At 40.2% G+C, this 16,662-nt stretch overlaps 1 protein-coding gene across 10 annotated transcripts in view; it reads left to right on the plus strand.

The window, feature by feature from the left end:
* AFF1 (ALF transcription elongation factor 1) overlaps window positions 1-16,662 on the plus strand; it is a 204,172-nt gene that overhangs the window by 166,594 nt on the left and 20,916 nt on the right. For all 10 annotated transcript variants that reach the window (XM_001095779.5, XM_028848601.2, XM_015138760.3 and 7 more), the window contains 4 exons: window positions 4,251-4,305; window positions 4,431-4,468; window positions 6,749-6,905; window positions 12,294-13,226. In XM_001095779.5, the coding sequence (XP_001095779.2) occupies window positions 4,251-4,305; window positions 4,431-4,468; window positions 6,749-6,905; window positions 12,294-13,226 (1,183 nt within the window). The remainder of the gene's footprint in view (window positions 1-4,250; window positions 4,306-4,430; window positions 4,469-6,748; window positions 6,906-12,293; window positions 13,227-16,662) is intronic.

Here is a 16,662-nt window from a genome sequence, read left to right on the forward strand (position 1 = left end):
GTGCTCTGGAGCCCAGCCTCTTTCTCCTGCCTTGTGTGCCATTGCCCATCCTATCCCCGGATCAGTTTTAGATTTGTGAGATTCTGTAAGTTTACACATACTCACATACTCGTTAGTGGTTCCTGAAAAGTGTTACTTTTCTTATTATTTTTAGCACACCTGATGCCATGGTTGTGACTTACTGATTTTAAATAACTGCTATGAGCTTGACTTCACTTGCTCTTTCTCAAAATGATCATAAGAAATGTTAAGCCAAGAAATAAGGCTATGTAAATACTTTTTGGATCTGAATTGAGATGTTACAAAATATTGGCAGTGAAAGCTTCGGGCAAGCCCAGTACTAAGAAATTGAAAAGAAATGGCGACTTTATGTCTTCATACAGTAGCAGTTGGGTTGACTCACTGCAGCATGCCTGCCAGAACCTGTATGTGGCTCTTTAAGCTTTGCTAGAACAGCTGCCTGAAAAATGCATTTGTACAAAGGGTTTTGAGAATTGTTTGTTACCTGTAAGCAAAAAGTTTACCTAACCAAATGTAAAATATGATTAAATCTACATGTAGTTTAAAGAGTTGCTTTACCTGAGCAATTTGGCTTCTTTTGAACACTATCAAAGTAGATAATACGGTTCTGTATGTTTTGAAATAACTGCCTTGACTTTGCGTTTGGAAATGAAATTTGTTATTTGACCAGTTAAAGTATATAAGATTTAAAGTTAGTTTATCTTCATAAGGGAAGCATAGCATATTGAGTTCCAATAGGAAAGTAGTTTTATTTTAAATCAAAGTCTTCCTCTTGGTGGGTTCTGGAACTTAGATTTAATTACATCAGTTGGGTTTTCTAATCATTGTGTCATCCATTGGCCAGAACAAGGGGATCTTGTATCAGATGGGATAGATTGCATCCCAGCCCCAGCACGTGCCAGCTTCATGATCTTGGGCATGTCAGGTGGCTGTTTCCCTCATCCTTAGAATGTGAAGGGATGGTCAAAAGCCACCACACAGGATCGTAATATAGGCAGTGTCTGTTCTGATCACATAGTGGGCACAGCTACATGATACTATTACTTATTTAACAAAGGGGTCCTATTCAGCCTGCTTTTTTAGGATACCTACCAGTTTCTAGACAGAATATAAAGGTGAAAATGATTTGATCCTAATTCAAGAAAACTTACAGATGAGAAAGAAAAAGCATATCCATTGAGCTTTCTGTTCTCTTGACCTAGGCTTTATTGCTATGGCTGAGACTGGGTCTAAGAGATTTGGATTCTCTTGCTGTGGGGACAGAGGTGCTCACCTAGGTGTGCTGTAGTTCATCTCCTCATTCTTCACATTCAAGGGCTGATTCTTCACATATAGTACGTCCTTGGCTTCAAATATAGTGTGTGGGACAGGCGGAGGACCTTAGCCTCTTAAATTTAAAAGAAATTTGAATTCCTTTAAAATTTGTCCTTATGTCTAAAAATCCTTCACCTGTCATCAAACTGTCTTCGGCTACATGGATTTTCTGTTTGAAAAAAAATCATAATGGTATTCATGATTAATTTTCTATATTAGCATAACTTAGTTAACAACTTGTAACTTAAAGTAGATGTCGTACATGTTTTTTAATCAAAAACTTTAGAAAAAATTTTTTCTTGTGCCATTTTCTCCTCCAGTAATAGCATGCTAGTTTATGTTGAGATACCCACCTCTGGTGATACAGTAAATCATGCTTTCTGAAATATTTTGTGGTTACTCTTGGCTGTGCCAGCAGACACTAGTAATACACAGATCTGCTGATTCTCATGTGAGATACGTTTATTCTTTATCAAATAAATTATACTCACAAATTTTTATTAAGTAAAATACTTTATGTATAAATCCCAATACATCCCAAATGAGGGAGGAGAGATTTTGTTTGACCATGCTGGTTTATCACTTCTGAGTGTTTCTTTGGAGATAGCTTTTGCAATCTTCCTTCAGAGATCACAGTCCCTACTCTTTAGGTTCGGAACAGGTTTTATACCTGCAGGCCTATTTTGTTACTATCTATGTAATTCTCTGCAGGGAAAATTTTTAGAATCTGGGACAGCATTTTCATGGTACCTGTTTATCCTGAAGAGGAAGTGGAGCCAAAAGTCAGAACTTTCTCTAACTTTCTGACTTACTTTAGGAGAGTATATTCTTGGAATTTAGATGTTTAGTAGCTAGAAGAGAAAGTCACAGAATTTGTAATCCTGTGCTCAAAACAGGAAGTGTGGTCGGATTACATGATCATTGATGTTACAAGAATTAAGGCAAATCAGTTTTATTCAAAACAAATCTAGTAACTAAGAAAGAGGTCCATTTTTTGTTTTGTTGTGGTTGGTGGCTAATATTGAATACACTTCGCCAGATTTTTTTCTGGTTGTATTATACTTTACATTTATTTCAAAGATACTTCTTTTATCTTTTGTTTGTGTATATCCCAGCCAAGCCACCATTTAGCAATAAACCTGTTGAGTGACTTTTTCTTGTATACCATAATGTTGCTAACTGGCAAGTCCTATGACTGAAGGCTGTATTTTCTAGCCTTGAAAAAATATGAATTTAGCTGTGCACAGCGGCTCACGCCTGTAATTCCAGCAGTTTGGGAGGCTGAGGTGGGCAGACCACTTGAGCCCAGGTGCTCTAGACCAGCCTGAGCAGCATAGTAAGACCTCATCTCTACAAAAACACAAAAATTAGCCAGGCATGGTGGCATGCGCCTGTAGTCCCAACTATTCGGGAGGCTGAGGCAAAAGGGTTGCTTGAGCCCAGGAGGCGGAGGCTGCAGTAAGCCAAGACCACACCTGGGTAACAGAGTGAGACCCTGTCTCAAAAAGAAATAAAAATATGAATTTAGCTTCTGTTAGATAAATATTGTGCAAGACCTACATTTACAAGTTGCTGACAGTTTTCATTTTATTTAGAAACTTATCCCAGTATGTTTTTAGTACATTTATGAAAGTTGTTTCTTGGCAGAGTTACCACCTCATGTAGGCGGTCATTTACAAAACAGCCAAGTTTTATTCATTTTCATTAGAAAATATAGTGATTTTTACCAGGATTTCCGAAGTAACCACGCCTGCTTTCTTCAGTGGTAGATAGTGGCTTTGCAGTAAAAATTGGTGGTCAGATTTTTGAATAGGTATTTTTGGAAATACTGAAGGATTTTAACCTCTAATAATTTGCTTTTTGGAGCATTGGTAATGCTCCAGCAGATTATTTTTTCCTTTTCAGTTTTACTTACAACATTTCCTCAAATAGCCATGTTCATAAAATTTGGGGGAAAAGGAAGAGAGGAAGCAATTACTGATTCATCCCTGTGATATTTGGCTATTTCCATGGAAGAAGGTTAAGGGTAGGGGAGTTTTTAAAATTTGACAACACATGTACAGATTGGAAAATGTTTGCTTTTTACTATTTAGGTTCACGATAAGCCAGAATGCCTACAGATACGTTAATCCAAGTTTGAGGAAATGGATTTTTTTTTTCCCCACTGAAACAATAGCAATAAGGTTAAACATAATCTGTAGACAATTGCGTTTGTATTACTGTTCCCATTGATCAGTGTTCACATAGGCAAAAAAGAATAATTTATTACATGTGAAAAATAAAGCTCACTATTAATAATGTCCTTTGGACAGAAATGTAAAGTAACTGCACTGTTGGGTGATATTTGCCTTGATAGCGTCATACATCTTACTGTGTATTTAATTCTAATGTTGAACTTTTTATGTACCTGGCACTGTTCTGAGTGCTTTACAAATATTCATTCAACTTTAATTCATTTAATGGCTAATTACTCTAATTCAGTTAGAGCTTTTGGAAGAAAGTAATTGAGTGTATTATGTATCCCCCCCACCCACCCCATTTGTTTTGTTTGCATGGACCCTGACCTCACTGATTAGGAGTGGAGGACTTTAGTCTCAGGGCTCGCAATGAATCCTTGTCTTGTGGTAGTTCTGCTTCAATGTTTGTAACATGTGAAAGAGTCTGTCTTGAGATGGTGAGAGGCTTGCACTTAACTGGTTTCTGTGTTATAATTATATAATTATAATTGTATTCGTACATTGTAATTGTATAATTGTAAAACTTACATTTTTTGGAAATTACAGCCTTTAATAAATAAAACGTATACATGTCCTCTCTCTCTTTTGTTTAATTAGGCATATTTTCTATTTACATGCTAGAAAAGTTGTTAGAAATCATTTCACATTCATTCTTCTCTGTGTCCCTGCCCTTTCCAGCATGCTCGAAGACGACCTTCAGCTCAGTGACAGTGAGGACAGTGACGGTGAACAAGTAAGTGTTGCACAGCCTGTAATACCAGGAGTCCTTTTAAATCCATCTAACAGATCTGAGCTGCTTGTTCTAACCTGTTTTTTGTTCTTTTCCTGTTCCTTCTTCCCCTTATTGTGAATGCCTAGACCCCAGAGAAGCCTCCCTCCTCATCTGCACCTCCAAGGTACTGTGTGGGTTTCTCCCCATCTGTACAGAATGTTTGCAATTTTTTACCAAATGGGAAAAATAAAGCCTTATTTAGTACTTCCACAGTTTTTTCATGGGAAGAAGCTGAAGGATCACAGTAAAAGGAAAGTACCTGTTTAATATTTTGGAAGCTTAAATCAGCCATAAGGAGGTTGTTAACCCTATAGAAGCGAGAGCCCCACACTGATCTACATCATCAGTATAGATGTTAAAGATTTTTAAGAGTTTACAGGTTGGGCGTGCTAGCTCACGCCTGTAATCCCAGCACTTTGGGAGGCCGAGGTGGGCAGATCACTTGAGGTCAGGAGTTCGAGACCAGCCTGGACAACATGGTGAAACCCTGTCTCTACTAAAAATACAAAAATTAGCCAGGCATGGTGGCGTGTGCCTGTAGTCCCAGCTACTCAGGAGGTTGAGGCAGGAGAATCGCTTGAACCCAAGAGATGGAGGTTGCAGTGAGCTGAAGTCGCGCCACTGCACTCCAGCCTGGGTGACAGAGCAAGACTCTGTCTCAAAGAAAGGAGTTTACACACAAGCTTAAAATACAATTTATCATCAGTGTTAGGTAATCAATATTTGAAAAGTTAAACTGACAAGCCCAGTGTTTTAATGGAGGTAACAGATTTACTGTTTTCAATAAAGCTCAATTATTTCCAGAACTTCTTTTCCATTATGGTTGTTTTCTTAGTTACATGAATTTTCATACTGTTTCAGCTGCTTTTCAAAATGACCAGCAGTACATTTCAGTGTGATGGGAAATGGAACAAGCCAGCCATACTTTAGGAAATGTGATGATTTAATTTTTGAAAATATGAACTATTTGAACTACTTTTATAATATTTTCCTCTGATATGCCAGCTACCTGTCTTTTATGGACAAAGTTTACTCCCTTGAGATGTGCTCATCCACTCAGAGACGAGATTAGTGATAAAATCTTATCCATTATGCAGGGGATGTTACAGTTAATGTGGAGGAAGCCCATGTAATTATGTGCACTCTTACAGATTCATAAGGTTTGCTTGATTATGTCTTATTTTGTTCAGTAATTTCTGGTGGGTTATGATGACTCATAAAACATGACAAGGTAGCCTAACTTCTAAAAGTGAAGGAAAAGGAAAAAGAAGAGACCAAGCAGGGGTACAGATTTGAGGCAGGAGTAACATTGAGAGTGTAGCCCCTTTTGCTCATCACTGGCTCATGCTCTTCAGCTGCCAGTGGAGATAGGGCCACAGACTGGGTACAGCATTTCTGTGAGGAAATTATATAGTGGTATCGTGTGTGCTTTAAAATTACTTCAACTAGTGATTTTGTTATTGTTTAATACTTTTTATTCTAGTATGTTATTTACGAATCTATTTTGAAAACATTTTAGGTGGATTTGGAATCTGTCCAGATTTTAGTTAATGACTTATTGCTTTAATTAATACCATCTAGGGTGAAGCTTTAAGATTATATATGCTTTGAAATTCTATGTGTGTCTAGCATTGTGATCAATGTGTTTTCTCACTAACTTAGATTTATTGCCCCATTCTTAAAACTTGGAGTAGATAATCTCTCCTTTGGCTGATACTTGGGGATGATCCCTAAATCACTTTTGTAGTTCTGCCAGGAAGTGTGAATGGTTGTTTACTTTTGAGTTCATCTTGCAAAGGAACACCATTTATATTTAGTGGTCTTTGGCTACCACCCAGTTCTTGTATAGAGAATATAGGGAGATTTTAACTTACTGGCTTTTCTTATAGAAATTAATTGGATTTGGTTATGTGTAGCAGAGACCAGCAAACTTAAAGGATCAGATAGTAAATATTTTAGGCTTTGTGGGCCGTATATGTCTCTGTTGCAACTGTTCAAATCTGCCATTGCAGCATAAAAGCAGACATAGTACATTAAAGAAATGGGTATGGGTGTCTTCCAATAAGACTTTATTTAGAAAAGCAGGCAGCCAGCCTAGGCTATGGTTTACCAACCCTTCATATGAAGCACCCATCTAACTTAAATTTTGGATCACTTGAAATATTCTTCAGGAGTAAAATTTCACAGGCTTGTCTTTTATGCATTTATCTGGTGAACAGTTTTCAGAGGTTTTTGTTTTTCTATTAAACTACTTTGGGCCTCTCTCAGTTGGATGATGTGATAATTTAGCAGTGTATCTAATACCAAGACCCTTCCTTTTGAGTAGCAGAAAAATGGGCAAGGGAGAAGGAAGAAATCCACCTTGCATCGTGCCTTCTAATTTTATCTTTTGGTTGCTTTGCAGTGCTCCACAGTCCCTTCCAGAACCGGTGGCATCAGCACATTCCAGCAGTGCAGAGTCAGAAAGCACCAGTGACTCAGACAGTTCCTCAGACTCGGAGAGCGAGAGCAGTTCAAGTGACAGCGAAGAAAATGAGCCCCTAGAAACCCCGGCTCCGGAGGTACCGTGTCCCCCCTCGAGATGGCCACCTTAAATGGCAGCATCCTGCCCTTTGAAGCTAGAGTCTGTGCTGTGGGCCAGGACTGACCATGAGACTGAGTCGTTCTGTGCCATGGGGCAGTGCTTTCCTGCTCCTGCGCTGTCTAGAGCCATCTGTTTCTGTTTATTTGCTTCTTACCAAATATTTAGTAAAGGAGAGTTGGAAGAGAGGTCTTCTCCCCCCTGTTGAAAATGATAGGCCTTCTCTGTCATTGCTAGTGGTGTTTTGAAGATCAACTCATTAAGACTGTTTGCACACCATTTTCTTTTCCCTTTAAAAAGAAAACTTGGTTTCAGTAGGCTGCTATTTTAATATTAATGAGAATTCTTTTTGAAATTTTAGAAATGCATGAATTAAGGAAAGCAAAAGGAGACCGCCTGATTTAGCAAAGGGCAGGAATGTGAACTAGAAATAAGTCATCAGGAGTTCTATTTTCGAATCACTAAAAGCCATGCGTTAAATTGATGGCAAAGTGATTTTGTCAGGGTTCTGTTTCTTGCTCCCTTCTGCCCCATGTAAAACAGGGATGATGGTGTTTGCTTGTTACCCACCCTCAGGAGAATATTGTAAAGATAAACTGATAAGACTGAAAATCTTAAGCACTAAATAAATATAGAGGGTTTATGCTATTTACTGGATTGTGGAGCCCAAGAAATTGTTAGTAATATCTAACAGGGTTGCCAGATAACCTCAAAATTTGGGTAGCATTGTAAAAATTATGGTGGGGAAAGAATTTAATGAAAAGGGAAGGCATTCTTTTCTTTTTGGTGAATGAGACCAGCCCACATCGAGAAAATTATTCCAGATATTTAATATGGAAATGCCAGGAAATGAAGCTTTCTAATTAGGAAAGCATTAAAAAGCCTTCTGTATTTGTCTCTGTTTAGAAAGCAAAGCAGTTCCAGTGGGGCATTAACTGAATACATCTGGAGCTGATATAGGGAGATTTAAGGGTCTTGTCTGAGGGTGAGGGAGGCTGAGAAAATAACTGGCTGTCATTTTCTGTTAGATGCGAATCTATGTCTGGCGCAGAAAATAAGAGTTTGATATGTTTTGGAGTGGACAGACATGCATCAGTATTAACTGCACTTGAAGTGCCTTTCAGATTTAGAAACTACACTGTGTGTTTCTGGGGCTCTTTGTTTCCTTATATGATACTAATTGCTATTGAAATAATTTTTCTTTGCCTCAGGGAAAAGGATACTGAATATGCTGTGCAGACAAATTGTGCGATGTTCACTGTTAACGTTTATAAGATCTTTGCTTTGTGTTTCACCTTATTCTTAAGAAAAATCTTCATGCTAGTTAGATTACTGACATCAAAAAGATAATTAAATAACATTTAATTAAAATAAAATGGAAATGGTACAGATTTGGCTGAATAATTGAAACTTGATAGAAAGTCTGGTATTTGTAGTAATGAGACATAGATATATTTTATTGCTTGAGAAGTTACTGGAATAGAGTGAAACCTCTTAGGTGTAAAATAAATGGTCCCCTCCTGCCTTATCTTTTAAAATCGCTTTACTAAAAAGGGCTAGTATTGGTATGTATTGCAGATCCGTGGACAGTACGTGTTATGTACTGAGGCTCATCCTCCTGGGAATATTTTATCTTTGTTTAGATTTTAAATTTTGAATTTTTCCTAAAGTATTTAACTACATGTCTTTCCTTTTACAGTAAATACCTGCATTATTATAAATCTCTGGTGTTATTTGGGAGTAACACAAATTCCATAATAGGCTGTACATACAGATATTAATGAGAATTCTTTTTCATTAATATTCCATAATCAGTACTGTACATTATGCAGTTTTCAGTTTCTCACTCTTTTATGTCTTTTAATTTTTTGGGTATGTAGTAGGTGTATATATGGGTGCGTGAGATATTTTGATACAGCCATATAATACATAATAATCACATCAGAGTAAGTGGGGTACCCATCACCTCAAGCATTTAAAAAACATTTTGCACTCATATTCCCTGTAGCTATGTAGTGTTACTAAAAGAATAAATCTATGTTGTGCATAGCTGAGAACTTCTTAATTCAAAATCATAATTCATTCTAAAGTATACTAACTTTTGCCAATTTATTAAAACACCTAATAAAAAATAATTATATCCTTTTTTTCCTACTTCCAATTTGCAGTATTTGGGTTGCACCGGCACTGGGAGAGCAGATTGGGGGTGGGGTGAGGAGAGGCAGAGAAAGAAATGGAAGTCCAGACCTTGATCCTCTAAACAAAGATAAAATGTTCCCAGGATATTTGAAAGTCTAAAACCTTGGCACTTTTATCTACTTAAACTTTATTTTTAAAAATGTTTTATTTTCATTTTTATTTATTTTTATTGAGACAGAGTCTCACTCTGTCGCCCAGGCTGGAGTGCAGTGGTGTGATCTTGGCTCACTGCAAGCTCCGCCTCCTGGGTTCAAGTAATTCTCCTGCCTCAGGCTCCTGAGTAGCTGGGACTACAGGTACGTGCCACCACGTCTGGCTAATTTTTGTATTTTTAGTAGAGATGGGGTCTCACCATGTTGGCCAGGCTGGTCTCGAACTCCTGACCTCAAGTGATCCACCCACCTCAGCCTCCCAAAGTGCTGGGATTACAGGCGTGAGCCACAGCGCCCAGCCTAAAAAATATTTTAAATCAATCCCTTATGAAAACATTTTTTCCATCTCAATACCCAAATAATATATCAAAGAAATTGTATCCATTTCACAACTTAATATTGGGTATACAGGATTGCCCCTACCTCTTCCCCTTGTCTGGCACAACTACTCAATTTTACCCTCAAATTGGGACATAGGCCTTCCTTCAGAACGTTTTAGGACTGTAATGGAAGAATATATTTTATTTCTGTAACCAGGACATTCTTAGGGACTACTAAATGTATCTCAGTACTATACTGTTCTGAGGGTTGGGGGGAAACCAGATGTTATTTATACCAGGAATGACTTCCCTTTTGGGTTCACACTTAAATTGTCTTCTAAAGAGCATGCCAGGGATTGGGGTGCAGCTGTAAGTATAGCCAGCGGGTGAGGTATGTCCATACCTTTCCTGAGGAAGGGTGTGAAGGCTTCGTGCCTGTTGTGATTGGCAAGTGATGTCTCTCACTACCTTGTCCCATCAGTTAACCGTTTATGTAACCACACCCTGAAGTCTCTGCAGGAAATCATGTTTGACAAGTGGGCATTGTGTGCTAATCTTCTCTCTACTCTTAACCATTCTGCCTTCTTAGAATGTTGAATACAGATTTAGATGTGACAAAATGCCTGCCACTTAGTAGTAGTTTCCTTCTTCCCTCCCTCTCTGCCCTTAAATTCAGATGACAGCATGGGTATACAGTTAACATAAGCGAAGGAAGCCATAAGGAAGATAATGTTATCATAAGCAGCAGTATGAGGTAAACAGAAAGAAAAAAGGAATTATGCAGTCATCTTACTGTCCAAAGAATGTTCTTGCCTGGTTTTTTAAGTTTCTTAGTTCTGTTCCATTAGTCACACTAAACCCGAACTGTCTACCTGATCATTTTATTACCTAACCTTTTCCTGGCCAAAAAGCCTTTATGTCATAGCCACATATTTTGCATCATTAGATTTCCATGTTTTATGAAGTAGAATTATTTGGGATGTTCCACTCGGAAAAATTGTCAGCAGTCTTTCTTCCCCTTAAAACTTTTCCACCTACTGGAGTGTTCTCCTTATCTATAATCTAAGCAAATAAATCTGAAGTGGGATGTCTTTCAGCTAATTTTCTGATGCGTTATGTGTATGACTGACTTCTACAAACCACCTCCCAGAGTGGATCTTTAAAGAAATTAGTATTTTTCTTAAGATAAGGACGTAAGGACAGCGATGTGTTCTCTTTAAAATAAATGTAACTATCACTCACTCTGTTAGACACTAATGTTTTTCTATATGATATGAAATTCATGGGTATAGTAATCCACCTAGCGGAATACTCATGTATCTCATGCACCCACTATGTGCAAGATAGAGTAGTGGAACTTGGAGACACAAGAGTCTCTGTCATTCTTTTAATAAGGTGTAATAGCTGAGCTGGAGAGACGTGGTGGGATGCAACAGCAGTTAATTTATCGACAAAGGTTGAACTAACAGTTAAGATAACAAGCCAGGAACCTCTGTTTTTATGCCACGCAATTGTACATTCTCATTGCCCCTGACTGTATGCCTCCCTTTGTATCTTAGAAACATAGGTGCTATTTCAGACCAGGTTGCTTGTAATGAGAGATTTGATGTATGACTTGTTTTTTTTTTTTTTTTTTTGGGGACCGAGGTGTCACTCTATTACCCAAGTTGGAGTGCACATGGCTCACTGCGGTCTCAAACTCCTGGGCTCGAGCAATCCCCACCTTAGCCTTCTGAGTAGCTGGGACCACAGGCATGTGCCACCTCTCCTGGCTAATTTTTTACTTTTTTGTATCAATGAGTTGCCCAGGCTGGACTTGAACTCCTGGGCTTAAAGAATTGTCCTGTGTTGGCCTTCCAAAGCTGAGATTATAGGCGTGAACCACCGTGTTGGTCCAATGTTTGACTTTTCAAGAGTTCACATGGGATTAAATGCTTGGCTAATGTGACCCAGCTGACTTCTTATCAAGGTGTAAAAATTGCAAATCAGTATATACTATATGTGATGTGATAACTTTGTCACATATAAATGTTTACTACATAATGTTTTTAAGTAAAAGAGAGAAATGGGCCTGTTACTCTAGTGCTTTGGAAGACTGAGGCAGGAAGATCACTGGCGGCCAGAAGTTTGAGGCTGCAGTGAGCTATTATCATGCTACTGCACTCCAGCCTGGGCAGCAGAGTGAGACCCTATCACATACAAAAAAGAGAAATCTCTTCTTGAATAAAAGTCATCTTTAGTTGAAAAATATGTCAAAACAAGGATAAAATGTGAGCCCACTAAAACTCAGTTTATTCATTAGCTGCCTTCTGCAGATACTTGATGAAATGATTTTTTACTCATTTCCTCCTGTTATTCCTTAACAGAGTAGTTCACATACCAAAATGTGTCAATTCTGTTTAAATTATACTGTAATTACCATTAGATATATTATAAAGATTTCTCAGCAGTTGGCAGTTGCCTGTTGGTTAATACTTGCTATTACCAAATTTCTAAATCCCACAAAAAAGTGAAGGTTGCTTTAAGAGTTAATTGTTATAGATCTTATAACTTGAGGAGGATGACCGGAACCTAAATTCTGGGTTTGGAGGGATTCGCTCCTCTGCAGGACAGTATTGTATAAGTGGGTGACTAACACAAAAGAATGATTTGTCATCATCAGTCAGTTAACACTTTTCTTTCTTTCCTTATTTTTAGCCTGAGCCTCCAACAACAAACAAATGGCAGCTGGACAACTGGCTGACCAAAGTCAGCCAGCCCGCTGCACCACCAGAGGGTCCCGGCAGCACAGAGCCCCCACCGCGGCGCCCAGAGAGTAAGGGCAGCAGCGACGGTGCCACGAGTCAGGAGCGTTCTGAATCCAAAGATCCTCCCCCGAAAAGCTCCAGCAAAGCCCCCCGGGCCCCACCCGAAGCCCCCCACCCCGGAAAGAGGAGCTGTCAGAAGTCCCCGGCACAGCAGGAACCCCCACAGAGGCAAACTGTTGGAACCAAACAACCCAAAAAACCTGTCAAGGCCTCTGCCCGGGCGGATTCACGGGCCAGCCTGCAGGTGGAAAGGGAGGCGGGACTTCTTCCCTACGGCTCCAGAGACCAGACTTCCAAAGACAAGCCCAAGGTGAAGACGAAAGGACGGCCCCGGACCGCAGCAAGCAAAGAGCCCAAGCCAGCAGTGCCCCCCTCCAGTGAGAAGAAGAAGCACAAGAGCTCCCTCCCTGCCCCCTCTAAGGCTCCCTCAGGCCCGGAACCCACGAAGGACAATGTGGGGGACAGGAGCCCTGAGCACTTTGCTCTTGTTCCCCTGACTCAGAGCCAGGGCCCGCTCCACAGTGGCGGCGGCAGCAGGACTAGTGGCTGCCGCCAAGCCGTGGTGGTCCAGGAGGACAGCCGCAAAGACAGACTCCCATTGCCTTTGAGAGACACCAAGCTGCTCTCACCGCTCAGGGACACTCCTCCCCCACAAAGCTTGATGGTGAAGATCACCCTAGACCTGCTCTCTCGGATACCCCAGCCTCCCGGAAAGGGGAGCCGCCAGAGGAAAGCAGAAGATAAACAGCCGCCTGCAGGGAAGAAGCACAGTTCTGAGAAGAGGAGCTCAGACAGCTCAAGCAAGTTGGCCAAAAAGAGAAAGGTGAGTTCTGGGGAGACTGCCTTGACTCCAGTGTGGACCATCCTTGCTGTTGGCCTGATGGTATCTTTGATCGACCTTTGATTTAGGCCCAGTTGAGTTGTCTCACAAGTCTTTGCTTTGATTCGCTGTAGCCTTTGCGCCTTCTACTAGCGTTAGCTGTCTGGACTTTGCTTCACATTCTGCATATGGGCATTAACACGTGTTGTGTCCCTCCATCGGTCTTGCTAGTTTAAAAAAGGTGAGGCAGTCATTAAAAACGATAGCTTCTTTTAGGATAATGTAGCATCTAGGGCTGCCCCCACCCCACCTCTTTTTTTTTTTTTTTTGTTTTAAGGCAAGGTCTTGCTCTGTCGCCCAGGCTGGAGTGGTGTGATCTTGGCTCACTTCAGCCTCTACCTCTGGGGTGGAATGATCCTCCTACCTAAGCCTCCTGAGTAGTTGGGACCACAGGTGTGTGCCACCACGCCCGGCTAATTTTTGTATTTTTTTGTAGAGGTGGGGTTTCACCATGTTGGCCAGGCTGCTCTTGAACTCCTGAGCTCAAGTTATCCACCTGCCTCTGCCCAAGTGATGGGACTACAGGTGTGAGACACGATGCCCAGCCTCATTTTCATTTATTCTTATAACTGGCATTTACCACCTGGCCCATTAGGTTTTGCCCATTAGGTTAGAAATTGAGATATCATATTAATTGAAATGTTAATTCATATTCTGAATTATTAAAAGAACTGCTCTGTACAAATTTTACTCTCGTAGTAGGATCTTTTATACCAATATCACATCCATATTTTAACACATGACCATACAACACCTCATTACAGTTACTAACATATGGTTAGTGTCTCCTTGAGTAATATAGGCTGATAATGGCACATTGCAAAGTGTTGACCACATCATTTTATTTATTATAATTTTGGAAGATTCTTTTGGATACAGAATGGACAGAGTAAAAAAAAAATTGCTGCATTATTTAAGATTGTCTGTTACTTGAACATGCTGCTATTTTAGACAGTCTCCTTTTATTTTGAATCATTGAGCTCTTGTTCTATTTGTTGCTTTTTCATGATGATGAAAGATTAGTGAGCTTTTCTCCAATAGCATTCCCAAGCCAACTTGCCCAAGAATCAGAGACAAAGACACAAGAAGGGCCAACTCTCTCCTGCTGAGAAGGAAATAAAATTTTTAACACTCTTGTAAGTACATGAAAAGCTTCTTACTCAGCTGTGGAAGTTGAGCTAAGAATAACAAAGGGAAAAAAGATTGTGAAGCCTGCTGTCATGTCTGAGATTTGACTGATTAATCCACTGGGTTAAAAATATAACCCGACTTTACCAAATAGTAAAGGGCGACTGCTTTCTTCAGAACCTCCTCGCAGCAGACTAGAGGATGTGTATTGCCACCACGTTTGCAGCAGGCAAGTTGAGTGGGATGGTATCCGTGCTAATGAGTGCTCTGTCTCAGCTAGAAGAGGGCATATTTTCATGCCAGAAACTTCTTTAAACTTTTTATATGGGATGGATTGGGGTGTGTATGTGTGTGTGTGTGAGAGAGTGAGTGAAAGGTACAAAACTTTATGGAGAAAATTGTGATGGACCTGGTTAGGAAAAAGATACCTGCATCTGATAACACCTGAGAAAACTTCAGGAACACACTCATGTAGCTCCCTGTCCTGGTAAATCTCTCACCTGTCTCCCAGCTGCTGTGGTCTTGTGTGGTCTCCAGTGCTGGCCGTCTGCATTAGCTGGGGTGGGGACAGGTATTCACTTCTGAAAGGATTACTTACCGGGTGGAAATGTTAGAACCTGGAGGATCCCCCAGAGAGCTCAGTCTAGTTCATACCCCAGTGCAAATCTAGAAGTGTTGCTTGAGGCCCTAGAAAGGGAAGCTTCCAGCTCTCACTGTTGACTGTGGGAACTGTGCCCTCTAAAAGCCGTTCCCAGGTTTTGGCTGAGCACCTCTTGGGCAGCTCATTTATCTTTCTGTTTAGAGCATGAAGAAATAGTGATCCCTTCATCTTAATCGAGTGCATGATTTCTTCAAAAGGCTGTCGAGCTGCTGAGAGATCTGACCTGGGAAACAGTCGGCCTCTTTGGTACTGTCAGGATTGATGTCTGACCCACTGGTTCCAAACTCCGGCTACACATTACAGTCACCTGGGAGCCTTTAGCACTGATGACGGGAATCCCCAACCCCCACTGGTATTTTAAAAAATTCCTCTGGTAATCCTAGTGCCTATCAGGGCTGGGAACCACTGAAGCAGAGCCGTACTACAGGGCCCAAGAGCATACAAAGCTAGTTATTTGGATCCAAAATTGGTCAAGTGTGCAGTATTTAGACATCATGATCTAGGCAAACAGAATTCCTGGCCTGAAATATGTCACTAGTTACAAACATTAGAAGCTTTCAGGTAAATAAATATAAAGAAACAGTCAACTGTATTCTTACTTCTTCATCAGAGAATCGTGTGTCGTTTGGTTTAACTTCCTGCTGGATTCCAGGTGGGAGATGAGCATATTAATCTCATTATTTATTGGAGAGGACAGGTTGTCCCCCCTTCCTCATTAGTGCCCTGACTGCTTGTTCGGGGTTCTCTGCCCCTGGCCCTCTGACTGGCACGGTTGCTCCAGCAGGCACCAGTGTGTGGGCCTGCTCTCCATGGCAGAGACAGGGCTGTCAAGTTTGGGTACTGCTAACATTTGGATAATGAGGATATTTTTCATTTTCTTCATTTTAAATGTGAACATTAGGAAAAGCTCTGTGAGCATATAGTCAGAGCAATAGAAGAACATGCTTGATCCCTCACATTAGTGGAATTTAGTGTTTTTATTTAAAGGCCTGTTAGAGTCTGTCCCTCTCTTGGCACAAAGTTTAGCAAATATTTTCTTTCAGAATATTTACAGATTCTTGAATCCACTTCAGATTTAAAAGTGTATGAAGATAATCATAAAGAGTTAATGGTGGCTAACATCTGTGATGAAGTCGTTAGACATGGCACCTATAGAAATGCACACACATTTTTTTTTTACTACTCTACAGCCGTGGGTAAGGAACAATGCATGAGGAAAAGTAGAGAAAACTGTGAGGGTAAATATGCATGACCTCATGTTGTGTTCTTTACATAAACTACTGAATTTCATCAGTCTGACTGCAGTTTAGATTTTCTAATACCAACTTATGTTTTCTTTTTAAAAATTTTTATTTTTAGCTTAGAGACTATTCTGTTAATTCATCTACTTATTTTTTAGAGACAGGGTCTCGCTCTGTTGCCCAGGATGGAATGCAGTGGCATAGCTCACCAACCTCAAACTCCTGGGCTCAGGTGACCCTCCTGCCTCAGCCTCCTTAGTAGCGTGGACTACAGGCACATGCCACTGTACCCAGTTAATTTCTTTTTATTTTTTGTAGAGATGGGGTTTCACTTTGTTGCCCAGGCTGG

Source organism: Macaca mulatta, chromosome 5, assembly GCF_049350105.2.
Source record: "Macaca mulatta isolate MMU2019108-1 chromosome 5, T2T-MMU8v2.0, whole genome shotgun sequence".
NCBI classification, from domain to species: domain Eukaryota; kingdom Metazoa; phylum Chordata; class Mammalia; order Primates; family Cercopithecidae; genus Macaca; species Macaca mulatta.